This window comes from Miniopterus natalensis, chromosome 11 (genome assembly GCF_054644295.1).
Source record: "Miniopterus natalensis isolate mMinNat1 chromosome 11, mMinNat1.hap1, whole genome shotgun sequence".
NCBI classification, from domain to species: domain Eukaryota; kingdom Metazoa; phylum Chordata; class Mammalia; order Chiroptera; family Miniopteridae; genus Miniopterus; species Miniopterus natalensis.
Genome location: NC_142091.1, coordinates 76,507,597 through 76,533,504, shown reverse-complemented (window position 1 = coordinate 76,533,504; position 25,908 = coordinate 76,507,597). Strand labels below are relative to the sequence as shown.

General features: G+C 66.1%; 2 protein-coding genes across 2 annotated transcripts; one reads left to right on the top strand and one right to left on the bottom strand.

The window, feature by feature from the left end:
• Nucleotides 1-752: 752 nt before the first annotated feature.
• Nucleotides 753-19,556, top strand: SLC67A1 (solute carrier family 67 member 1). Its single transcript, XM_016217093.2, has 10 exons — nt 753-997; nt 4,166-4,263; nt 5,077-5,237; nt 5,422-5,554; nt 12,953-13,071; nt 14,322-14,429; nt 15,337-15,437; nt 17,097-17,198; nt 17,396-17,516; nt 19,369-19,556. The coding sequence occupies exons 1-10, from the start codon at nt 854-856 to the stop codon at nt 19,554-19,556; spliced, it is 1,275 nt and encodes a 424-aa protein (XP_016072579.2). The 5' UTR covers nt 753-853.
• A 1,830-nt stretch (nt 19,557-21,386) lies between these two features.
• On the bottom strand, nt 21,387-22,317 carry PHLDA2 (pleckstrin homology like domain family A member 2). The gene is made up of 2 exons (XM_087822457.1): nt 21,928-22,317; nt 21,387-21,696 (listed from the first exon to the last, which is right to left on the bottom strand). Exon 1 carries the CDS (start codon nt 22,315-22,317, stop codon nt 21,937-21,939), a length of 381 nt encoding a protein of 126 aa, XP_087678583.1. The 3' UTR covers nt 21,387-21,696; nt 21,928-21,936.
• Nucleotides 22,318-25,908: the final 3,591 nt, after the last annotated feature.

The window sequence follows — 25,908 nt, the reverse complement described above, 5'->3', positions numbered from 1 at the left end:
CTATCAGCCTCTCCCCCGCCCTTCAACCTCCCTGCACCCTGAGATAGAGGGCAGTTGGGAGAAGCCCAGGGTCCCCTCCTTGCTGTCACCACTCACCTCCCACCCCACCTCTTGGACCGGGACTCTGAAGGCCACCCTGGGGTCCAACCGTACAGTGTTCTGGTAATTTGGCAAGATGTTTCAGAGGCCTCCGTGAAGCCACAAAGGCTGGTTCCAGCTGATTAGGGCGCAGGGAGTGGACAGGGCCCTGCCTGGGGCCTGGGAGATGAGCTGTGTCCCCCACCCTATCCCACCCCCAGGCCACTCTAGAAGCTTCTTCAGGAGCTTCTCCTGAGGAGCCAGGAGAGCAGTCCTTCTAGAAGCTGCTCCGTATGGTAGGGGTGCATTGTGGGCCTAAGGAGACCCCCACCGGCACAGGGACTGAAGTCAACCCCAGATGGGAGACACCCACCTGAGCTGCAGTGAGCAACCACGCCAGGCCTTGTCTGCCTCTCAAAACGGAGTGCTGGTGCCTTCCTGTGTAAGGCATGTGGGCACTGAGCCTGTCCCGTGCTGTGGGGGGTCCCCAGTTCTATGGGGGCTGTGTGCCCAGACACCAGGAGTTGTCGGTTGTGGAGGGGGAGAGCCACCTACCAGGTTCTCCCCAAGGTCCCACAGAAGGTGGCTGGAGAGTCTGGCTGGGGGTCCCACAGCAACGTATTCTCCCTGCAGGGCAGCTCTGCCAGGCCAGGTGCCAACGCCTCCTGCCCAGTGACTCCACACCCTCACCCAGAACAACAGGACTTTGCCCTGTGCCAGGTCTGCCAGCCTCCTGCTCAGATCCCTGCAAGGTCTCCTGCAGCGCCTGCCCAGGATGCAGGGAGCCAGGGACCCCTGGGGCCAGGGCCAGTCCCCTGCTGGGATGGGTGCCCTGGGCCGGCCCTGGGTCATCCGGCTCACCTACCTGCTGACCACCCTGGACCTCACCTGCCTCTTCATGCAGTTCTCTGTCCTGCCGGTAAGCACCTCCTCCCAGGCAGCCCGGCCGCCAGGCCACCAGCCTGCTGTTACCGTCCCTGTCATCCATGGGCAACAGCCGGGGTCGGGGGTGGAAACCCGATGCGGCCCAGGCCCCTCGCCCTGGGGGGCCCTTGCCACACTGGAGCTGAGTGACACCCCATCAGCTCGTCCTGAGCTCGGCTGCACGGCCGGCCCTGGGGAGGGGCTGAGGGGAGCCACCCCTCCAGGCTCAGCTGTCTGTCCCTCCCACCCCACTTGGGACTTTTGCCCTATTGATCCCACACCCCCCTTCCTCCCCACACACCTGCTCAGCTCACTTCCTAGCTGCACTCAGTCCTCTGCTCGAGCTCACTCGGGGCAGGCCCTCCGGACACCTGCCTGGCACCTGCAGCCCCTTCCCTCCATCCCTGGGCCCAGGTGGTCAGCCCTCGGCCGCTTGCCCACAGTCCACGGCCTGTTCCAAGGTCTTAGATGACCTCTGTCTCCCCACCAGGAGGTGAGGGTGGCACAGGGCCTATCTCACTCCTCCTCTGCCTCCTGCCCTGGGCTGGAACTGCCTGACCCACCAGCCCTTCATCCCCCTGCACCCTTGTTTATTTGTTCAAAACACCCTGGGGAGCTGCCCCACAGGCGCTCACCCCTACCCAGCAACAGCACCCAGGGGGCTTTGGAGGTGCCAGAGCCCCAGAGGTCCTTTCCTGTCTGGTCTGGGTGGGGCCATGACACGAGCCCCCGGGCGCTATCAAAAGTTCCCCACCTGGGCCTGGAGATCCGGGTGGGAATGGGTATGGCCTTTGTCACCATTCGGGCACTGGCAGGGGCTCCAGGGCAATCGCCAGCCCAGCACCCACCCCCTCCAGGTCCAGCTCCCTTCCACCAATGGCCTGGCCCAAGCCCACCTCCTGTCCTCAGCAGAGGGGCGGCCTGGGCAGGCACCCTGATGTCCTCACCATAAAACGGGTCCCACCCCTCCCTCAGAGGGTTGGTGTGGGGAGTGATGAGTGAACAGCTAACACCCTTAGAAGACCTGGGCACCGCAGAGCAGCTCCCGGGGGAGGGTGCGTAGTTGTTCAATGTTTTGCGCTGAGCAACTACTATATGCGCCCTGTTCTCAGAACCAGATACAGCCGAGCACAGCACGGACTGACGGGCTGCCCCTCGCAGCTGTCGGCCACTGTGGGACAGGGGTGCCACCACAGGAAACAGTGCCAGGCAGACTGTGCGCGGAGAAGGCAATGGGGGCCGGGGGACAGGGAGTGCCGGGGCCAGGCGGCGGGTTAGGTTTGGCAGGTTTGCAGTGAGGAAGGCGTCCCTAAGGAGACGACACTGAACAAAGGCTTAAAGGAGCCAAGGAGCGAGCCTAGCCAGTGCCAAGGCCCTGGGGCAGTAACGAGGCCTGGGCCCAGAGAGCCGAGGGGAGAAAGCTGAGGCCGGGAGGGGCGTGGGGTCTCCAGGAGGGCAGGAGGGAGACTGGAGCCGGGGTCTGTGGTTAAGGCTGAGCCTCAGGGGTTGCTGGGGGATTGGACAGGGCTGTGCGAGGAAAAGGGAGGTCAGGCCGCAGGGACCTGGACCTGCACCCGTCTTGGAGGGAGGCCAGAGCCCGTTCTCGCCAGCACTGAGTGGAGAGCCAGGGGCAGTTCAGGAGAGAGGCGCTGGGACGGGTGTCACTGTGCACCCTGCCCCCCTCGGGCACGGCCGAGAGGCCCGGGTGGAATAGAAGCCTGGGCCCAACACTGGTCCCCACACGGCTTTTGTCAGGCTGGGCTCCCCGGGGAGCGAAAGTGGAGGCCAGGGTTGCAGGAAAATGTGGAGGGTCCAGAGCAGATGGGACCTCCGAGGAGGGAGGAGCTGGGGTGCTGATCTTGGGTGGTGGGGAAGGTGCAAGGGGTCAGGGTGACCTCTGGGAAGGGAAAGGGGGCGCCTGGGTGGGGTGGGGCGAGAGGGGCCGGGAAGAGGCAGGGAGGCCTGGCAGCTCTTCAGAGGGGCTCTGCAGCCCAGGGAACAAGGGGAGGGGAGAGGAAGGGTGGGAAGAGGGGGGGGCATCCTCTATGGGAGAGAGAATGTCGGGGGAGCCCTCCCAGAGCCTGCCCTTGAGGAGGCCCAGGCTGGGATGTGCTGGGGGGAAAAGGCGGCTACAGTGGGATGCGGGCTTGCTAGGGTCATGTGCGACCACTGTCCAGGTGCGCAGAGGACAGCCGGACAGCCGGGCTCAGCTGCCCAGGTTAGGGGAGGAGTCAGATTGCCCCCAAACAAGGTGGCTCAGAGGATCAGAAGCTGACTGCCTCCCAGTTCTGGGGCCAGAAGTCCAAATCCAGGTGTTGCCGGCCTCCCTCTGACACCCGGAGTGGGGGGGGACCCTTCCCTCCACTCCAGCCTCTGGTGGCAGCAGACAGTCCGTGCTGGCTGTGGCCGGTGTGCTCCAGCCAGAGCCTGTGTGTCCAACCCCCCTTTACACAGGACACCGTCCCCCTGGATTGGGGCCCACCTTAACGACCTCACTATAACTTAATTACCTCCGGAAAGACTCTATTTCCAAATGAGGTCACGTTCTGAGTACGGAAGGTCAGGACTTGAACATACCTTTGGGAAGGGGGGGTGCAAAATTCAACCCATTAAAAGCAAGATCACCGGAGGGAGGGGCCGGGAACTCAGAGGTCTGGGCAGGGTGAGGAGCAGCTGCAGGGGTACTGACGTCAGGGAGACCTGGGTCCCCACCTCCTCCGGTTCCCTGGAGGGATGCTGGTCGCCTCCCCAGACGGGCCTCCTGCAGGAGGGGCTGGAGACCCACAGGCCCAGGGCCTGCTGGGAAATGAGCTGCCCCCTGGAGGTCATCCGGGCAGCTCTGAGTGAATGGAGCCAAAAGGGCGGGGGTTGGGTGCCTCTTCTCACCCATGTGAGGTGTACCCCACAGAGGGGAAAGGGGCCAGCCGCTGTCTTCACCCAGCCCTCCCTAGACCCTGGACCCAGAGGTCCCCACGGGCTCCCCCCTCTAAGACCAGCACCTGAGTCCCCTCCCGGGCACAGCGCAGAACAGTCACGGGCAGGTCCACGGTCCCCTCCCAGCCTCTGCGGGGCTATCCCTTCCACTCCCTGACCACCGAGGACCCCAGATTCCAGACCCCAGGGTCCTCCCAGACCCTGACCAGGGGCCACCCCTGTGTTTCAGTACCTGTCCCGGAGGCTAGGCCTGGACTCCGTGGCCTTTGGCTATCTGCAGACCACCTTCGGGGTGCTTCAGCTGCTGGGTGGGCCCATGTTCGGCAGGTACGGTGGGCCTGCCCCACGGAGGTCGCGGGCCGGGTCCTGACAGATTCCCCACCTCACGCTGGGCCTCAACGGGGCGATGGCAGCTTCCATTTCACCGAGCAACACACTGAGGCCCAGGAGAGCTTCAGTCCCTTTCAAGATGGGTGTCACCCCTGCTCCCAGGGTGTCCCCACCCAGGACTTCCGCTAGTTCTGGTTTGTGAGGATTTCATTGGTGAGACTGGCGGGTGCTGACGCCCAGCCCCACTGAGCTGGGGGCCACCTGCTACTTGCTGGCAAAGGCAGTTCCGGGCACGGGGAGCCTCCGGCCCCGCTGGTCTCATCCCCCTGCACACTCCACAGCGGACAAAGCAGTGTGGTGACAGCCAGGTCCTTAGAGCAACTCGCAGACAAGGGGCGCTGGGCGCAGTAAACCGGGCAGACAAAGGTCCCCGAGGGGTTCAGGGCTCAGCCTGGAGCACAGGGAAGACAGGCGAAGCCTGCGACACACTTTCTGTAAAACTCGGACATCCTGGGTCCCCTCGGATCCCACAGGTTATTCTCAGACGGGGTGGGAATGCCGGGCTGGGTTGGACACCCCGAGGTCACTGACAGTTACCCCGCTGGGAGGCTGGGGGAACTGAGGCCCTGGCAGGAGGGAGGCCCAGCAGCAAAACAGGGGCCCAGACCCAGGCCTCCCCGACCCTCACAGCCCTGGGGTCTCCCTGATCAGCCCTGTGGGAGCCCCGCAGTCCCAGGGGGTGGGCGAGGGGCCAGAGGAGGGGGAACCCTGCCCGACCACAGTGAGGGCCACAGGTGTGTCGCCCTCCAGGTTTGCAGACCAGCGCGGGGCCCGGGCCGCGTTCACCGTCTCCTTCCTGGCGGCCTCGGCGCTCTACCTGCTCCTGGCGGCCGCCTGCGGCCCGGCCCTGCCCGGCGTGGCCCTGCTCTTCGCCTCGCGCCTGCCAGCCCCGCTCATGCACACGCTGCCAGGTAGGGCTAAGCAGGGCCACTGCGGGTGGGGCCGGGGGCCTGAGCCCGAGGGTGGCGCGGAGGTCACCCCAGAGATGTTAGTCTGGACCCAGAGCAAGACTGGCTGCGGGGTGGGTGGCGGCCTGGCCCGGCCCACACAGGGGCCAGCGAGGGGCCGTGCCGCTCAGCCCCCGCTTCCCCGCAGCCGCCCAGATGGTCATCACTGACCTGTCTGCGCCGGAGGAGCGGCCCGCGGCCCTGGGCCGGCTCGGCCTCTGCTTCGGCACCGGCACCATCCTCGGCTCCCTGATCGGCGGGACCCTGAGCACCACTTGCGGGTGAGTGGCGGGTGAGGACCTGGCCTGGGGGCGGGCCTGCAAGGGCGGTGGGAGTGTGGTCAGCATGGCCGAGGACGGGTGGGCTCCGCACCTCCGCACCCCAGGACCTGGGCCCAGCTCCGCCACCTCCCCGGCCTCAGTTTCCCCATCTGCATGCTAAGCAGGTTGGGCCTGGCGGAGGATGACCCGGTGGGAGGGGCCTGCAGTGGGGAGACGCAGCCGGCAGGGGGTGCAATCACCGGAGATGCAGCTGCAGCCCCAGCCCCGCCCGGTGCAGGCACAGGATCCGTCAGGCCGCTTGTCCCAGGGCACTCCCAGGCTGGGAGACTCGCCCAGCCGGACAGATATTAGGAAACCTAATTTCCTAAAGGAAACCCACAGCGGGCCCTGCAGGGAACGTCCCCGGATGACTGGACGGGCACCTGGGGATGCTGAGCCCTGAGCCTCTCGAGGGCGAGGACAGCTTGTGGGTGGTTCCGTAGCTGTGAGTGAAACCAAGGCTCCATCGCCCTCCACACACGCACCAGCTTTGCACACCCAGAGGTCCAAGGCCCTCCCACACCCCAGAGCCCCAGCCAGCGGTTCCCACAGCGGTTTGCAGGGTGGACCGTCCCAGGGCTCCCGCCCCGTGGCGAGGCTGCGCGGACCTGGCTGCTCCACTGGCCTGGGCACCTCAGGGAAGAGCTTAACCTCGGACCCAGATGCCTGGCCCTTAGAGGCCCAGCCTGACTCTGGAGGGAGATCAGTGCCCCCATGCGGCCCACCCCCACTGCTGCCTCCCCGGAAGAGCCCCAGCACCCCCTCAAAATCAGCTTTCTCCCCAGGAGTCAACCTTGCCCGTTGCCTTCACGCAGGCCCAGGTGCTTGGCTTGGGTCCGGCGGTGGCTGCCGGGCCCAGCTGTGGGTGGAAGCCCCGACCTGCCCTCTGGCCAGAGGCCCTGTGCCATCTGGCTCCCTCCGCCACGCCCCTGTCCCTGTCCCCAGCATTTTCATCAGGGCCTGGGTCCGGGAATCCTCCGCTAAGCGGCAGGAGGGCAGGACTCCTTCACTCATGTTCCCTCGCAATGTCTGTGGGCGCCTCCTCGGTGCCCCCGGGACCCCGGGTTCTGGGAGACAGTGGCAAACGAGACAGGCCGAGGCCTGGGACGAAATGAATACGACACATGTTCCCATAAAGTCAGGCCGCACGCCCGGCCTCCAGATGGTGAGGGCAGAGGCAGGAGGAGCCGTGTGCCAGTGGAAGAGCCGGGAGGGGACCGGGAGGAGCAGGCGGTGGGGCCCTGGCCAGGCGGGAGCAGGCACGTGTAAGCCGGCGGCTGCCTGGAGAATGTGGGGGCTGGGCCCGCGCAGGGAGACCAGGGGGTGGCTGCTGCACTGGGTCAGGCAGGACAGGACGGCGCCGGACCCGGGTGGCTGCCGGGTGGGGGCCGAGGGCAGGGGGCAGGCTCCCGCTTGGTTCTGCTATCGGCGGGACGCGTGTGTGAACTCAAGGCTGCGCCCACCCGGCTGGCCCTGGGGGAGCTGTGGGGAGGTCTGAGCAGCCTGGGGCACCAGGGGGTGTGGGGCCTCATTAGGCTAAGGCCGGTGCCCCTGGGGGGCTGGCGGGGCGGGCCGTGGGTGAAGGAGCCCGGGCCGGGCAAGAGCAGCTGCCTGTTTCTGGTTTCTAAGCCCTGGGAGCTGGTTCCCATCGAGGGGGGGAGGGTGTCAAAAATGAGACGCGGCGAGGACCCGAAGGAAAAGAGATCTCTGAGAACATGTGGAAGCCAGGAGCATGCTGGTCGAGGAGGGAGGACCCTCTACGCCTACGAGCAAGGATTCCGCCTGCACAGGCCCTGACTCCATGAAGGATCAGGCTCAGGCCCAGGCTCAGGCTCAGGGGGAAAGGGCCTCTGTCTCCCCAGGGAGACAAGAAAGAGGGGCAGGCGCTGCAGCCAGGAGGGGGCTTCAGGGCCGTGGAGAGGGTGCAGGAGCGGGAGGGGCAGGGCAGGGAGGAGCCCCCACCCACGCCGCCCACCCTCCGGGACTTTCTCAGCCTCCCAGGCTGATGGTTCGCCTCCCAGCCCAGCTCTTCCTCCCGCTGGCACCCTCCCTCACCTCACCGGGTATTCTCGCCTGCGCCGTGGGCCCCTCAGCCCCCGCTCGCTCCTAGGGGTGCTCGGGCCTCCCCTTGCCAGCCCTGCCCACCATTCCCTCCTGTGACCACCTGCCTTTTTCTCCGGCCCAGCTGCTGACCAGAGCATCCCCAGACCACCACCGCCCCTGCCCTCACCTTCCAGAACATTCCATTAGCTTCCCTCTTTCATCCCAAGATCTGAGGCACTTTATATCCTTGGAATTTCCTTTGATGGGTGGAGAAACTGAGGTCCCAGAGAGGGTGGGGCTCCCCCGTGGAGCTCCCGGTCCTTACCCAAGGCCCAGGGGAATTGACTCCAGGACCCCAATGCCCCATGCAAGGGCCAGCACCCCATCTTGTGTCCTGCCTCCCTGCTCACCCCACCCCCACCCAGAAAGGCCCCAGGCATACCCCACCTCCACAGGGAACAGGAGGAGAGAGGAAGTGGCCCTGGCAGCCGGCTGTGTGCCCTGCACTGGTATAACTGGTTTGGGCTCAACCTGGAGCTCAGGCCTGGGAGGCCTGGCTCCCTTAGGGGCAGGAACAGTTCTGTGACTCATGGCCCTGAGCCCAGCACCTCAGCCTGGAGAAGCCTCTATGCCACCCTCCCCGCAAGACGGCCGCGTGCCTCGGGGTGGGCGCCAGCATGCAGAGCCCACTGGAGCCAGGTTCTGGGGAGCGGGTTCCAGGGTTCAAGGAAAGGTGGAGCCTCCTCTCAGGAGCTGCTGATGCTGGACGCAGGGCAGACCCTGGCCTGAGTGTTGGACTTGGTGCTGGGGGTCTTTGGCTGCCCCAGCTCCTCATCAGGACACAGCCCTCCCCACCCTCTGCCCTCCAGCTCGGGGCAGGTGGGCAGGCCCTGGACCTCAGGGGTCTCGGATGCCGCTTTCAGCCTGGGCAGGGCCAAGGATGCGCTCCCCTGGGCCTTGAGCGAGAGCAGGGGCGGGGAACATCCGGCCCGAGAAACCATTGGGTCCGGCCCTGCCAAGCCAACCGCAGGCGGGCCTCGAAATTCACTAAATCTAGGAGCTTTTTTCATAGCTAATTTTTAAGTTGGTAATTTTGTACGGCCCGCAAATGATGTTATAAATATCCAAGTGGCCCGTGGCAGAAAAAATGTTCCCCACCCCTAGAGGGAAGGGGAACCAGTTAGACCAAGGATGGGCGAGCTGCTGATGAGAGGGCCTCAAGCTCAGAGGAAGCAAAGGTGGGGGCTGTCCGGGCTGCCGGAGACCCCCCTCACCTCTGGGCCATCCTACCACTGCCCCCCAGCTAGTCATGGGCACAGCTGGGCCTGTGGCCCAGGACCCAAGGGCTCTGTCCCACGGAAGTGGTCAGGATTCAGGCGGATGCCCACCTGGTGGCCACTTGTATGGGCCTAGGAGGGCGTGAGTGCTGGGCTGGGGGAGCGTCCGGCCACAGACCACCATGGAGGTCAGGCAGGGCCAGGCCTTAGTGTCGCTGCAGGCATCCCAGGCACTGAGTGGCCGGTGAGTGGCCGGGCTCTGACCCCAGAGCTGGCTGCACCCTGTGGACTCGGCAGGTATTTACAGCCCTTATCCCGGGCCAGAGAACCCAGGCCTCCCCGGAAGACCTTATCCTGGTCCCAGTCAGGGCAAAGGCCTAGGAAACTCTAATCACACAGATAGGATTCCGCCTGGTAACACATCAGCTTCCCCCGGAGTTAATGAGTAGGCACTCGGGCTGCGCTGAATGTCTGTGAGACAGGAGTGACTCACCTGTCAGCCGGGCCACCTGCCCCGCCTGGTGCTCAGGTGGCTCGCCGAGGCCCGCCAGGCTTCTGCCTTCCCATCCCAGGGGATGCGCAGAGCCCGCAGACCACTTGGGGGGCCAGGCACTAAGAAGTCCACGGACGGCACTGGGGCCGAGAATAGTGGGCTGGGATGTCAGCGTAGACCCGAGACAGGGAGCCCGCCATGGGAGGGACCGACACCATAGTGTTCAAGGCAGAGGGAAAGTCCTGCAGAAGCCCTGGGGCTGGGAGGAGCGTGGGGCCGGCCCAGAGGCCAGTGCGGTTGGAGGGGAGGGCCAGGTGCTGGGGCACACAGAGGCTGCGGGGAGCTGGGCCACACGCGGAAGCCCCAGGGAGCCTGGGTCAGGAGTGGCCCCACCGGAGTTCCATCCCAGTGGACGGAATTCCATTCCGTGGTCCTAGCCACGGTGTTCTGGGGTGTGGATCGTGTGGGGCAAGGTGCGGCCGGGTCTCCGCAGACCCCAGCCTGACCTCCAGGTTGGACAGAAGAAGGGTGCACAGCCTGGGAGGCCCTGAGCCCCACCTGCAGCCGGGCCCGGGGACGCTGGCCACAACGGTCAGCTCTCAGAGCCTCGGAGCAGGTGGAGAGGGCAGCTCGAGCTTCCCACCTGGAGCAGGACAGGGTCTGGCAGGCAGGACACGAGCACGGAGCCCATGCAGGGTGACAAGACCGCCAGGCCCTGCCGGCCCCCGGGGATGTCATGTGGCCTGGAGATCGGGCAGGAAGGGGTACCACAAGGAACTTCGGACAGCCAGGCAGCCCCCAGTGTCCTGGGAGGTGGCCCTCATCTGTGTCTGAGGAAAGGCGATTCCCCCATCAGGGTGGCCACAGAGATGGACAGGACTCAGGTGCCCTTTCATGGTGTCCATGAGGCTGTCTGTCCAGCCTCCCGTCCAGCCCTCCGACCCAAAATAAAAGGGCAGGCGGACGAGACACACACACGGTGCTGCCCTTGTGGCCGGCACTCAGTGAGCCCCATCCCAGTGACCCTGCGCCCCGAAGGTCCCCAGGGTAGGAGGCGCCCCAGCTGGGACACAGGCTGGAGGGCATTCCAGCCAAGACCCTCCGTGCAGAGGCCTGGGGCGAAGTGTCCCCCGTGTTCCTCCTTTCCGGTCTCCTTGCACTTTGGGGGAGTCGGAGAGCTCCGAGGTGGGAGGACAGCCCCCCCTCCCTCCCGGGGCCCTCGGGGTCCCTGTGCCCCTTCAGTCGCCGCCACCACGCAAGGCACAATCAAGATCCCAGGAGAAGTGGCTTGGCTCCATGCCACTGCCCCTCGATTGTCACCAACCTCCCAAAATAGCCACATGAGTGGCGGCCTCTGCTCCCCCACATTTCCGGGGCATCTGGCAGAGACAGCAGGTTTTGTCCCCACCGGCCCCAAGCCGTGACGTCTGACCCTCTGAGGCCAGAGTCCTGAAGAAAGAGCCCTTCTCTCTGGGCACAGCCCCCCGGGCCGGGTGTCCCTGCTCACGTCACAGAGCAGTTCCTGCCGGCCAGAGGAGAGGACTGCGGGGCCACTCAGGGGTCCCGCGCTCTCTGGCCTTCAGCCTGCTGACCCACGAGCTGCCAGTCCGTGGCAAGGCCCATTTGTTTGGGACCCTGGCAGTGGGCAGGCCTGAACGACCAGCTTCGTGGGCAGTGGGCATAGACACTGTGGGTAGGGGGACAGAGACAGGCATGTGGGGGAGGGGAGGGGTCAGCGGAAGCCCATGCAAGCTGGACAAGTGCCAGCTTCACCACTGTGTGAGCCTGGGCAGGTCCCAGCCCAAGAGACAAGGGGTGGCCGAGGGTCTGGGCCCCACTGAGTTCCCTGGTCCCATGTGGAACAGCCCTTCCCGCCTGCGGTTCCCAGGGAGCTGTGTGTGCGTGTGTGTGTGTGTGTGTGCGTCTGTGTGTGTACAGTGGGGAGGGGGCTCCTCCCAGGACACTGACCTCTCACTAGTGCCTGTGTCCGGAGGCCCTGACCAGGGCAGATTTCAGGACTCTGGTGAGGTCTGGGGCAGGTCTCCCCTGTCCGTGTGAATGGCTCACACATTTGTTCCAAGGTCTAATGTCCCCCGGGGTCTTGGCGCAGGGTTCCTTCCAGCCAGGCCTCCCTGCTTTCAGGGGATGGATACTGGCCGTTTAATAGAGCAAGGCCTTGTCAGAGGACAGGGCGCCCACTGCGGAGGAAGGTCAGGCTCCCCAGAGAAAGGCCCTCGCGGGATGTATAGGAGCTTTCTCTGCTGCTAAAGGGAAGGGAGTTCAGCTGTGCACAGGCGTGAAGGTCAAAGCCGCCTGGCTCAGTAAGTTCTCCCCACTCCCCACCCGGGGAGGGGGCTGGGCCAGCCCTCAGGGGGAAATGGTGACAGGTTAACCCGCCAGCCCCCGTGCCTGGTTTCCAGGTGACGGCCTGCCTGGAAAGGGAGGCCCACACCTGTCCTCGCCTTCACCTTCCGGTGGGGTCAAGGGCCAACTTTCCAGGCTGTGACTCATGGTGGGAAAGGCTTCCTTAGAAGTGAAAGCCGAGGGAACCGTGGGTCACAGAACCTTGGTGGCGGTGTGGGCAGGTGGGAAGCCGCCCGAGCGTGGTATCCCGGGATTTACAGGGCCAAGCCCCTCCCAAGGTCCAGCAGCCCTGCACCCCCAGGAAGGGGGATGGGAAGGAGACTCCCGAGGCCCGCCAAGAGCAGGCCTCTCCTTGTGGCTCAGACGAGGCCACACTGAGGTCCATCCCATGGAGCTGAGATTCAAACTCGGACCCCTGCCCACCTGGCACCTCGCGCCCCAGGTTCTCTGGTGCCCCTTCCGGGTGCCCTGGCCCCAATGCCGCCCGGTGTGTCTCTCCCCTCCAGCCCTGTCACCAAGGGGAACGGTCATTTTCTCAGCTGCCACTCCCCATCCCAGGAGACCCCTCCAGGCCCACCACAGGGAGGACTGAGGACCCTGGGAGCCTCAGTTTCCTCCTCTGTGAAATGGGGGGACCACTGCCCCGCCCACTTCTGTCAGCAGGCATCTGGGCAGCTCCTCCACGTGGGTTCCAGTTTCATGGCAGACGTGGCCTGCAGCTAAAGTTCGGGCCCCTAGTGGCCCCTGGCGCAGTGCGGGACCCCGGGTCTCTGACACCTGCCAGGCCAGGAGCAGCGGGTGCTGTGCTCACACACGCCAGGCCTGTCCTCTGGGGCCTTTCCTACCCTTTGGCCAGCTGAGAATGGACTCCCCTGGGAGAATCCGCCCCAGCCCTCGAGGCTCACCGTCCTGGCTCTAGGACGGGGCCTACCTGCTAGGAACGCTGAAGGCCCAGCCACAGCGTGACGGTCAGGGTGAGAGCTTCAACTGTTCCTGCATCTGTCACTTAATAAATGTGCCCTGAGGGTCCCGGTCCCCGCCCTCCGGGTCACAGGCTGTGGGTGTGAGCTGTTCTCAGCAGTCGAGGCCTAAGTGTGATTGGAGGTGGAGTGGGGGAGATCCTGCAGGTGACACCTGCACCCTGGGGCCTGAGCCCCGTGTGACCATGATTGTCGCCCCCAGGATCCAGTGTCCAGCCTTCCTGGCTCTCGTGGCCAACCTCCTGGGAGCCATCCTCAGCTTCACCTGCATCCCCACCAGCACCAAAGGGGCCAGCGCCCATGCCCAGGCTGCCCAGCCAGGTGAGTCCCACCAGACACGTCGCTCCAGACGTTCAGCCAGTGTGAGCCCCGAGGCTCGGGTCCCACCAGCCGGTACCTGGACCTTCCTCCGGCCAGGCCTCCCCCAGCCATGCCCTCCCTTCAGCAGAGCCTGCCAAGACCAGGACCAGACATGTGGGACTCGGGGAGGGATTCGGGGGCCGCTCACGCCTCCTTCCTTCCCTGAGCCCCTCAGGGTGCTGACACCGCTGGAGCCAACCTGGGGGTGGTCGCGGAGGGGACCCTCGTCAGAGGAGAGCATGGGGGCTGATTCCGAGGCAGTGGGAGTGTTTCAAGGAGACACCAGGACAGCCCTGGGAGAAGGAGTGAGCACAGGCGGGCGGGTGGGTGAGCCAGGACCCTGAGGCCCAGAGCAGCAGGGCTCTGCGGGTGCTGGCTTCTGGAGCACAGCTTGGGGGTGGGTGCTGGGGTGATGAGCAGAGTGCAGCTGGGTTAGGGCATGGGGGCTCTACGTCCGCCCCCCGAGGGGAAGCCAGGGCTCTGCAGTGGGGTGGGGCCCCTCCAAGCAGCCCAGCCTGGCTCAGAGTAGAACCCCGTGCCTCTGCCGGGGGGGGGACAGAGAGAGGCAGCGACTGGGATGAGAGGACCCAGAAGGTGAGAGTGGGGCCCTGGGGTGGGGGCCTGTGAAGTGCAGAGAAGGCTGCTTACAGGAAACCCCAGGACAGTCGGGCAGAGGGGGTCACAGCCATGCTCAGCTGAGAGGCCAATGACACAGCGCTCTAAAGTGGCCCCTGGGTCAGGATGTGGTGGTCGCCTGGCACTGAGAGCGGCCCTCCTCCCCAGCGGCCGCCTCCCCTGCTGGAGCTCTCACCCGGGCCTGGGCCAGGCTGGGCACAGCGGCCCACGCAGGGAAGCTGGCGGAGAGAGGGCCTCCTTCCCCCGTGCCCAGGACCGGGCCAGGCTTTCAGAGCAGAGGCCTGTGTTTTCTGAGCACCTCTTGGAATTCGGGGGTCCCCAGGGGCTGGTGGGGTCTGAGGGCGCAGTCCTGGGGGTGGGGTGAGCTATCCGGCGCCCACCAGGAGGCCAGTGGAGAGGGGCTGCTGGTGTTACCTGCTCCTGTTCCCACGAGCAGGTGTCGGAGCCAGCGGGAGGGGGGCCGCCCCACCTCGTGGGTCTGAGGCCTCAACGCCTGCAAGCCTGGCCCGCGGCATTGAGGCCGAGGCGGGCGAGGACGTGGGCGTGGGTCTGATGGGTCTCCCTGGGTGTCCCAGGCGTTCCCAAGGCCAGCGTGTTTGACCTGAAGGCCATCACCTGCCTGCTGTTGCAGCCAGGCGTCCTGCCTGTGTTCCTTGTCAAGGTCATCTCCGGCTTCCCTTCAGGTGAGTCCCGGGCTGCGCCGGCCATGGAGAGCCTGGCACAGTTGAGAACTGGGAGCCATGAAGGGGCGTCTGTGGCCAAGGCCGCGCCCCTTCCCCCTGCCCCGTGTTTCCTGCCCCAGCCCTCTCTCTTCAAGCCTCACCTGGGCCGAATCCGGTCACACCTGTCCCAGAGGGGGAGACAATCCTGCTCGCGCAGGTGTGGTGGCACCGTGACCTCCCCGCCTTCCAGCTGCTCAGGCCCCCTGGCCTGTGACCTCCCAATCCCCTAGGGACAGTCTGAGAGGCGGAGACAGAGTCTGAAGGTGAACTCGCCCTTGGCGGGCTCCCGTATCGGCCGCCTGGTGAGAGGTGGACCCGAGGCCGGCTCTGACCGCAGTGGTGCCCGGGGCCCCCCGCGGCCCTGCCCGGGTGCTCTCACCAGGAGGCCGGGGGCGGCGGCACAGTCAGTGAGGGGCTTTCAGGTAGAGAGCTCCCCCTGGCACAGCTGCGGGAGCTCAGGGCTGGGGGGAAGCCGGGCCTGTCTGACTCGGGCCGGCTCTGGCGCCCGGGGACTGGAACCACATCGTCAATTTCAGCAAAAGGGGCCACTGGTGGGTCTGGGGCCACATCCTCCCACATCGCCAGGCCTGGGACCCCGTCTCCCAACCGCCCTCATTGGGAAGCGCACCCTGTTGGAGGCGTGGCCCCCCAGCCCCTTCCTGCCCACGGTCACAGCAGCCCCGAGGGCAGCGTGCCCCGCGCCTGGGACCTGGCCACACGGGGAAGGCGCCCTGATCCAGCTGGGGTCACACGCTCCTCCCTGACCCAGTCGCTGTGGTCAGGGCCCCTGGGACCCTGGGTGGCCAGCAGACGGGGAAGGTGGCACAGCCTCGCAGCCTGGCAGCCCTGACACCGCCCCCTCGCCTAGGGCTCTTCATGATCATGTTCTCTGTCATCTGCATGGACTTCTTCCAGCTGGAGGCTGCCCAGGCGGGCTACCTCATGTCCTTCTTCGGGGTTCTCCTGATGGTGAGTGAGTGCCGGGTGCCAGGGTGCGCCGGAAGCTCTGGACAGGACTCGGTTTCCCGCCGGCGCTGGGCTCTGTGCAGTTACCCTCCGCTCCTGCCTCTCCGAGCCCTCTCTGCCCACCCCCCGTGGGCTCCCTCACTGGCTGTACCCAGGCCACTGCCAGCCCACCACCTGCCGGGGTCCCATCTCAGAGGGCGGCGGGGACTCCTCCCGGTAGAGGCTGGTGCACCTTTGGCCTCCTGTCCAACAGCATGTCCGGGTCCCTGGTTCCCCGAGTGTACCTCTGAGTGCCCGGTGGCAGCGGGACAGGAGGGACAGACCCAGTGCTGGGCCTAGGGAAGGAGGAGTCGGCCCTGAGTCCTGTGGGCCAGCCGTGGACAGGCCAGTTCCCCAGCGCTCCACGCCTCCGAGTCCCGGTCTGTGTCTGTCCACGAGGGAACCGCAGCACTGCCCGCAGGGTCTCGTGGGGTTGGCGGGGTCAGCGGGCTGATTAGATGAGCTAATGTGGCAAAGCGCACGGAAGGGCGCCAGTACCTCAGGGGCCTTGCCAGCAGCACCCCAGCTCTGGTACCCTGCTGTCAGAGTGGGTGCTGAGCCAGCCCCAGCTCCAGGCCCAGGGCGAGCCCTGCCCATGCTCAGCCGCCCTAGCTCCTCCTGGGCATCTGGACCAGGCCCTGGGGTGACTGGGACAGGTGGCGACGCTTTGCCGCCACCCAGGACGGCTGCCTGACAGCCGGGCCGGGGGAGGGGCTATTCTGGGACCTGCTGGAGCAGGGGAGGGGCTCTTGACCTCTCCGGAAGCTGGTGGCATTCCTGCCACCTCCCAGCCATCTGCTCCCTGCCTCCTGGCCCAGGACCAGTGTAGACCTTGGTGCTGAAATAGCCTCTCCCAGGAGGACCTGCCCCCACCCACTGTGGGCAAAGCGGGCCCCAGCTCTGCGGGCAGGGCCACACTGGAGGGGAGAGAGAAACAGAGAAAACAACAAAACAACAGTAACGCTCCAAAGGCCCCTGAGCCTCGTTCTACACGGCTGTTCCCAGCCTGCTCGGGTCAGAGCCCAGGCCCTGGAGACCGAGCCTGGCCCTGGCTGGAGCCCGCAGACCCCTTGAGACCCGCAGGTCCCAGTGCAACCGCCTCCTCTCTGAGCCCCGGTCTCCCATCTGTGAAATGGGCGGGCCCTGCCTCCCAGGTGAGCAGACAAAGAGGGGCTGAGGAGGCGTAGTTGGGGAGAGGGGACCTGGAGGGGCCTTTGCAGGACCACGTGGGTCCCCAGGCTTGGACTCGGGGCCACACTGAGCATTTTCAAATGATAAAAGGCGTTTTTGCACCGTAACCAGTGCATCCCCCGCCCCCGTCAGCCGTGAAGTGGCCCTTCTTGGATGTGAACACTCATCTTGCCTGAAATTAAAGAGACGGATTAGTTGTGTGAACACTAGACCTCTGAGTGGCTGGCCATGCACGTGTGTGGGTGCGTGTGCGAGTGCTTGTGTGCATGGGTGAGGCCCTCAGCCCCCCATCTCTTCAGGGACCTTGGGGCCCTCCCTTCTGCCCTGGAACTGGTCACTGCTAAGGGCTGAGCTGCAAAGGGTGTGGAGGTCCCCCAGCTGGGGGGGTGCTGGCCAAAGTCGACCCTCCCCTTGCCCCCCCTCCCCCCGCAGGTCATCCAAGGCCTGGTCATTGGGCGGCTGAGCAGCCACTTCTCAGAAGCCGCGCTGCTCCGGGCCAGTGTGCTCGTCTTCAGCGTGACAGGACTGGCCATGGTGAGAGCACCCCCCACCAGCTACACCCGCAGAGAGCAGGGCCCCGGCCCACTCCCCGACCCCTACCTGGTCTGTCCTCGAGCCCCTGGGCCCCACCGCCACCCAGGGCCACCTTTATGGGACCTAAGGGATGGGCCCTCCTGCGGTCGCCTCCTGGGGGCCCCCAATCACTGTGGCCCCTGCCCTGCCCATGCCAGGCGCTGATGTCCAACGTCTTTCACTTCTGCCTCCTGATGCCCGGCCTGGTCTTCAGCCTGTGCACCCTCAACGTGGTCACCGACAGCATACTGACCAAAGCTGTCTCAGCCTCGGACACGGGTGAGCACAGCATGGGGCCAGGGAGGATCAGGCCTGGGAGGCCCCGGCCAGCCGCCCTGGGGCCTGCTAGTGGCTTCAGGTGGACACGGGGCAGGGTCTGCCTGACCCACTGGGTTTTGAGTGGGGTGGGTGGCCTGGGGTCTTAGTGGGCAGGGTGGGGTGAGGGGTGGCAAGAGGGCTCAGGTGAGAATTCTGGCCCCCACTCAGCCCAGCCAGCCCTGCACCTTCCCCTGCAGACCAATTCAGGGCCAGACCTGGGGGATGAGAGGACGGCTTCCTGGAGGTGGCATCTGGCTTGGCTCTAAAGCATGGGCAGGATTTTACTAGAAAGGAGGAGGGAAGGATGGCATTCCCAGCTGGGCCCCAGCCAAGCAAAGGTGTGCATGTGTGGATCTGAAAGGTTCCTACTGAGGCCAGTTAGGAAGACAGCCCAGTGGGTGGGGGATGGGAGAGGGCGCCCAAAATGGGGGCTTCCTGCCAGGCCGGAGGCCAGAGCCAGTCTTCTCTTCCCTCTCAGGACAGTGCGTAGGTGCCTCCCAGGTGAACGAGTGAGTGAGTGAATGAATGAACGCACACAGCTAGTTAAATCTAGGAAGCCCCAGGCCCACTGGTGGGACAATGGGGTCCCCCACAGTGTCAGGCTTCTGTCCCCACCCAGCTGCAGCTTGAGTTTGGGGGCTCCTGTGGGCTATTTGAAAGTGGAGACATCCCCAGCAGCAGGGTTAGAAAGCTTAGGGGCCTGGCTGACCCTCAGTCCATCCATCTGTCCGTCTGGGAGGGGCTGCTGAGGTCTGGTGGTCTGATGGGAACAGAGGCAGCTGACCAGCAAGGCCGCCTCTCGGGGCGGCCTTGGGAGCCTCCAAAGCCTTTCAGACCTGTGGTTCTGTGGTCCTGGGAGACCAGGCTGGGTCTGGAGGGCTTCCTGGAGAGGGCGGGCCAGCACTTTGGAAAGGCCAGGAGACATGGGCAGGGGAACAGGCCTGGAGAGAGGAGGGCAGGGCCTGGCCTCCCTGTGCCTGGGGCCCCACCCCTCAGCCTGGAAGGAGCAGGAGCTGGTTCCCAGCGCCAGCCTGGGAACCGGAGAGCACAGAGGGGGTGGTAAATTGCTCCCCAGTGTCTGCTCGGCGTGTGGGCGATGGGAGAGGTTGCTCTTCAGTTTCCCTCTGGCCCTGAGCCTGGGCGGGGCCTTGCCAGGCAGCTCCCGCTGACCCAGCCAGGCTTTCCAGCTGCAGCCCTGGACTCTGACCCTCATGAGGCTGGGGACAGCAGCCACCACAAGCTGACCTACGCTGGGCTCAGCTAACAAGAGGGGAGTAGAGATGGGGTGTCAGGTAACCAGGCAGCTAGGTGAACCCGGGAAGTGGGGTCAGAAGCAGTGGCGTGCCCTTCATGAGCCCCTGAAGCCCTTCCGAGCCCTGTGGGGTGCCTTCCCTCCAGTTCCTATGAGGGTGGTGAGGGCTGTGTGGGGACCCTGGGGATGCGTCGCCTGCCTTGCTCCCCGGTCCCAGCCCTCACCTGGTGGCTCACCTTTTACCGCCAGGCCCACCCCCCAGTTTCTGTAGGCTGCACACGGTCACCATCACCCTGGTGGTCTGGGAGGGTGGGGCCTAGCCCAAGACTGTGCCCAGTCCCCGGCCCCTCCTGTGCGTGGGAACTCTCTGGCAGAGGGCAGAGGTCACCAGTGTGGCCCCTTCATGGCTGAGTGGTCCACAGGGAGCACACCTGCAGGCCCTGGGGGAGGGGCTGGGGGCACAGAGGCTGCTGGGTCCAGGAAACAGGGGTGGGGTGGGGGGTGGGGGGTGGTGACGCTGAGGGACCCAGCCAGGCCTGACTCCCACCCCCCACCCCACAGGGACTATGCTGGGCCTCTGTGCCTCTGTGCAGCCGCTGACCCGCACCGTGGGGCCCACGCTGGGCGGCCTCCTGTACCGCAGCTTCGGGGTCCCCGTCTTCGGCCACGTGCAGTTTGCCGTCAACCTCATTGTCCTCCTGGTCCTCTGGAGGCAGCCTATGCCCCAGAAGATGGACAAAGTTGGGTAACCTTGGCCCCTTGGCACAGACTGGCAATAAACTCCCCTGGCACCCCTTCCAGCCTGGTTTCTGCCGGCTCCCACTCAAGCTGCCTGCTTCCGGTTGGTCGGGAGGCCTGGGGGTGAGAGATGGAGCCGGGAAAGCTGGAGGCCTTCCTGGAGGAGGGACTTGTGGCTGGGGCCCTGGGGCTCTAGGGAGGGCAGAATCCCCCACGTTTGGCCTGGTGAGGTGGGCCCTGCCCCCTGAAGTGAGAAGGCCCCTCTGCTGCTGTCCAGACAGTCCTGCTCCTGCTCCAGAAGATGGGGAGCTCCCTGCCCCCCACTTCCCACTTCCTGCTCCAACCCTGACCTGAGGCCTCCGGCTTCCCACACACCCTCGTGCAGCCTTGAAGTTGTTCCTGTTCATGAAAGGAAATGTGTTGTTTTTGTAAAAGATCAGGAATTCGAGGCTCTAGAGGCGCCTAGTCAAATGGCCCTCTCCCTCTGTGGTGGGAGCCCAGCGGTGCCTGAGACCCGAGAGGCACCATCGCCCCCCCAGCTCCACAGGGAAGGGGCGCTGGGCGGCAGGAGGCCAGCCGGCTGCGGACCGATGACCAGTATGGAGAACAGCCTCGTGGCAGTTGGGTGCGCAGTGCCCCAGAGACACAAAGGCCACCCCTCCCCCACAGGCTGCCTTTCAAAGAACCTATTAAAACGCAGACTCCCCAGCCTCAGAATCCCAGTCCCAACCGGAAGGGGCCTCAGGCGCACCTCCTCTTGGACCCCACTGGGGACAGGAATCTCATCCCTGACTTTGCTCATTTGTCCGGATGAGCGGGAGAGGTCTCCCAGGTGGGGCGGGATGGGGTCCATCCTGGGGTCGGGACCGTGGAGCTGGTCTTTTCTACCCTCTGGAGCCCCTCCCCATTTGCACAGGGGCTTCATCACTCGTGTTCCAGGGATGACCTGGCGGGAAAGGGTTTCCTCTCTGGACCCGGCACCCGGGCCTCCCAGCAAAGGGACGAGCCTCTTCCCGGGTCTGACCCTGGGACCCAGCTAGGAGGCCTGTGATGGCTGCCCTCCCCCAGGGGCAGGAGAGTGACTGACATCGGGCCCAATTATGGTCCTTCACTCCCCTCCCGGCTATTCCCCCACCCGGCATCCTTCCTGCATCCCGAAATTGTCCCCTAACCAGTCGGGGCCAGTGTTCTGTCCCCTGTTCCATGCCCCCCGACTTGTTCAGCACCTATAGACCTTCCAGGTGGAGGGACACACTCTCGAGCCCTTCCCGCTGGACAGCCCTGGACACACTGTCCACCCCACTCCCCAAGCAGGGGGCGGGCGCTGCCAGCTGGTCAGATTCCCTAGGCCCTCTCCACCCCAATGCCACGGTCCTGGGCCACTCAGAGGCCTCAGCCTCCCGCCACATGGTTGGGAATGCCACAGGTCTCTCTCCATCTGCCCAGCACTGCCAGCGATGGTCAGCCCCCCGCCCCCCAACCAGACCTCCCAGAGCGACCACGGCACAGCCTGGCATGGGGTCAGGGGCCCACGGGCAACCAGAGAGGTGAGCAGGCGGCATGTGGGTGGCAGGGGGTAGTGGAAGGGGGGGACACTGATGTCAGAGGGGACGTTTGTGAGTGACCTCCCTGAGCAAGCGCTGCCACCAGCCCTGTCCTCTCCGGGTCACACGCAGGGGTGGAAGTCAGCCAGGGCCAAACCCCAGTGCACTTCCTGCCTCTGGAGACCTAGGGAAGGAGGGTGTGAACCGCCGTTCATTCAGGTGCCTCCCTGCCCTTCAGAGGACTGCGGGGGTGGCCCCGCCCCGCCGTTCCCAGAAACAGCACCGCACCAGGCCGGCTGGTAGAAAAGAGGCAGGCGGAGTGGTTTATTTGGAATGCCACGGATGCAAAAAAACAAAACATTAAGACATATGACATGGTTCGACGACACATAACCGTAAAAATAAATACATAGATAGTCTAATAATTTAACGAGCCCTCGCAGCAGAGCGGGCTCCGGGACGCTGCGAGGCGAAGGTTTCCTTCTGGGGGGCAGGGACATGGGCGCCCTCCCCCCCCAATCGTTAGTCCTGGTGTGGTCAGTGGGTGAGCTCCGGCCATTCCTGGCAGCCCCTTGTCTCGACCGGATTCGTCCAGAGAGTGTGGCTCCTGCGGGGAGAGGAGGGGTCAGGGCTGGGGGCGTGCGAGGGGTCCCCCTCGTGGCTCCCCGTCGGCCCCGACGCGGCAGGTGCCAGCGAGGCTCCCGAGCGCGCCCCGACGGCGCGTCCCCCCCCCCGCGGGCAGAGCCCCCGCCGCGCGCGCGGTGCGCGGTGCGCGGTGCGAGGCCGGCGGGGGCGCGCGCGGCACTCACGGCGCGGGCCCGGGGCGCGGGGCACTCACCGCGCGGGCTCAGGACGCGCGGGGCTCGGGGCCGTCGGGGGCGCGCTCGCGGCGGCGGCGCACGTCCTGCAGGGCCCGGCGGTTCTGGAAGTCGATGAGCGCGAGCGTGATGGCCGCGTTCCAGCAGCTCTCGCCCGCGCAGCGGAAGTCGATCTCCTTGCGGTCGGTGGTGACGATGGTGAAGTAGACGTACTTGCCCGTGCGCTCCACGCAGTCCACCTTGAGGATCGAGTGGAAGCGCAGCTCCTTGGGGCGCGCGCCCGGGCCGGCGGGGAACAGGCTCAGGCGGTCGGGCGTGAGCACGCCGCGCTTCTTCTTCCACAGCTGGAACAGGCTGTCGCTGCGCTTCTCCAGCTCGCCCTCCCGCAGCACCTCGCCCGGGGTCCTCATGGCGGCGGCGGCCCGGCGGCGGCGCGCGCGGCGGCGGAGAGGGCAATGCGGCCGGCGGGCCCCGGCCCCGCCTTTATAGCGGCCCCGCCCCCAGGTCCCGCCCCCCCGAGATCCCGCCCCCCCGAGATCCCGCCTCCGCGCCTCGTCGGGGCACCTCCCCGGCGCGCACCGGTTCCCGCCGCCCCAGCCCGGCCACCCCGGCCCCCCGCCGCCCCCCGCCCGCGGCCACCGCTTCCTTTAACTCCAGGCGCCCCTTCTATCCCCCGGCGCCCCGACTCCCCAGGCCCATGGGGTGACGCGCGGTCCCCACCCCGCCCCGGACGCCGGCCCCGCGGAGGAATGTCCGGCCCTGCCCGCGGTGACTCAACTCCCCGGGCCCCGGGGGAGCGCCCGCAGCCAGGGAGGGCCCAGGAAGGGGGTGGGGCCGACCCCCACCCCCGGGTGCCCCGACACCCAGCCTCCAGGCGCCCCGGCACCAGCCCTGCCGCTCCAGCGCTCCTGGGGCAGCGGCGAGGCGCGGCCTCTTGGTTCTTCCCACACCTGGGGGACCCTTCCGCGGGGGACCCCTTGGTTCTTCCCACACCCGGGGGGCCCTGTCTCCACCTTGCCACCCGTGGGCCTTGGCCCGCCCGAGAGCAGGTGCCCTGACCCCCGTTTTCCCGTCTGTGACATGCGGGCAGAAACACTTAGATTCGGGGACAAATGAAAGGTGCGCGCGGAGCGCCCCGCGGCGCTCGGTGCATGTGGGTGAGCTTGGGGGGGACGCGCCGCCTCCCTTCCCGGGCCCGTCCGCCTCCCCGGCCCCAGCTCGGAGCCCCGACGGCCGCGTGCGGGGCAAGGGCTCCGCTGCGGCTGCACGCGCGGGACCCGGAGAGGCCGGGGGGCCGGGGGGCGCGGGGCCGGGGCGCGGGGCGCGGCCGTGAGGGCAGCGGGGGCGGCTGAGTCATCGCCCAGCCGGCTCGCGGGACGTTTTATTTACCCCCTTCCTTTAAAAGGTTGAACAGGAGCAGGAACCCCGGCTGACTCCTGGTTCCCAGGGCGTGGGGGTGGAGCAGGCCAAGGGGATTTCTGGGGTGCACAGCCGCTCCAGGCCCCCCCTTGCCAACACCCACCGCAGCTGCGACGTGGCAGGAGCCGCGGAGAGACGGGGGGGCGGTGAGAGCCAGCCCGCCTCAGTCTGCAGCGCTGGTGCGAAAGGAAAGCGTGGGTCTCCTGGTTCCACGGGTGTTAAAAACTTCATCACGGCGACAGCAAAGTGTAAAAACCAAGCGTGGGGCCTTCTGGGTGCCACCGGCCCGGGAAGCTGGCCCTGGAACCAACCCTGCCCCACCTGCCCTCGCTGGGTGGCCTTGGGCACGTCCCCTGACCTCTCGGAGGGTGGTCCTGAACCCTGGCCCTGCAGGGTCACTGTGACAAACAAGGGGCACCACTGGCTCTGAAGAGGGGCCTGGGTCAGGTCTGTGCAAACGGCATCCAGGCGGCAGCTGCCCTGTGGTCGCCACCTGTGTGGCCAGAGGACTGGCTGGGGGTGCAGAGAACAGGACAAGCAAAGGGACTGCTGGCCCATGTTCTGGAATCTTCGGCCTGCCTGGGTGGGGGCGGGGAGAGCAGATAGGGTAGGAGGGGTCACAGTTCCCCCCACCTCAAGGCAACTTAAGTCAGACCTGTAAGGAGGTGAGTTCCGTGGCTAAAGGCATCCGGCAGAGCTGGCCAGCCCTTGCGGGTGGGGGGATGCCAGCGACAGGCTGGGTGAGACTGCTGACCCCCCACCCCACCCTGGGCACTTGGCCAGTGAGCGGCCTGTGCTCACCAGAGGGGAGTCTTGTGGGGCTGGGGAGTGAGACCTGGTCCTCTGGGCAGTGGGACACAGAAGCAGACCAGGAGCAGGGCTCTCTGACACTGTCCCTAGGGAGCCACCATGAGGCCACTGCGCTGCCTGGGCCCTCTGAGGCCCACCAGCACCCACCAGCCTGCCTCCCCCCCACCCAGGGGCCAGTCAGTGGAACCTGAGCTCCAGGCAGACCTCAACTGCTTAAGCGCCTACTGTGTGCTTGCGGGCCTGGCTGGTGCTAGTACTCCCAGGAGGAGGAGCCCTGCCTGCCCTTGGGACTACAGCAGGGGTGTGTGTGTGTGTGTGTGTGTGTGTGTGTTGGTGCTGGAACCGTGGGGGGCCTCCCTGGGGGGGGGAGGAGGCGGAAGGGGGGAACAGTCCCAAGACCGGGTGAGCAAGTGGCCGTGAAGGTCAGTAAGGGTCGGTGTGCAGGCACATGCCCCGCCTCTGTGCACTGACCCAGAGACAGCCCTGCCTGGGGCACACGCACACCCACTTCACTGGCCTGGAAAGGCAAGCCCCAGGGAAAGGGGGCCGGGGAAAGGAGGGAGAGACGGCAGAGGCGGGGTTTGGAAGGGGTTGGAGGAGGGTGTGGGGGAGCTGGAAGGCCAGGTGAGGCTCTGAGTCCTGAGGAGGTGCCCTTCCTCCTGCCCCACCCAGCGCTCCTCCCTCTGCCCGTTGGCCTGGCCTCTCTGTGGAGGGGGAGGGGTTGGTGACTTGGGGGGCGGTGCTCTGAAAGATGGGGTCGTCATAGGGGTGGGGAGCCTCCCTGAGGCTCCTGAGCGGGTAGAGACCCCAGGGGGAGGATGCCCGGAGTGGAAGGGTGGGAATCGGCCAGGCCCACCCAGGCAGCTTCACTACCGACAGCCCCCCCACCTCCACCTCCACCTCCACCCCCGGGGCCTGAGACCCTGCGGACCGGAGGCGGGGAGGGGGAGCAGCTGCTCCCGTCCCTGCTCCTGCTCCTGCTCCGGCCAAACCAGCTCAGTCTGAAGCAAGGAGAGGGCCCTGACCTCACCCCCAGCAGCCCGACTGAGTGTCCCTCTAGGTTCTAGAACGTGGGGTCTGCGTGTGATGCCTACTTCTCGGGGGAGGCTGAGGCACAGCGCTGACCTTGAAACACCACGTGAGGATCTTTGGGGGGCCCCCTCCCTGAACCATTTGACAGCCAGGAGCCTAGAGGACCCACCAGGATGGCTTTCTACTGGGGGCTGCACCCCATGGGGAGCTGCAGTCCAGGGGTCTAGGCTGGGCAGGTGCTGGAAAGGAGCCACTGGCCCCAGAAAGGGGCGGGCAGGGCCCCATTTCTCTGTCACTGCAAGGGGGGCTGTGGCAGTTGTTCTGGATTTTCAGGGAATGAGGTGCGGGTCTGAGAGAAGTGACTCATGGAGGTCACACAGCCGGCCAGCGGGAGTCAAATCCATTCCACCAACCCCCAAGGCCTGGGGCAGGAAACAGTCCCAGGGCCCCCAGGTGGCTGAGCGGGCTCTGGGTTGGTGACATTTGGTGGCCGCTTCTCAGAGCAGGGAGGGGGCTGCGCCGGGCTTTGCCCCATCAGTGGCGTCAGGCAGCGGTGGTCAGAGCCAAGTTTACTAATATTTACCCGAGGACGGCACCTGGGATGCTCACCAAGTCCACCGGGGGTACTTCCCCCCAGGCAGAGAGAAGTGGTGCTCAGACACCTGGCCGGGGAGACCGGCCATCCAGCCAGGCGAGGATTTCGGGCGGCCCGGGAGGAAAGGGGCGCCTCTCGAAACTCC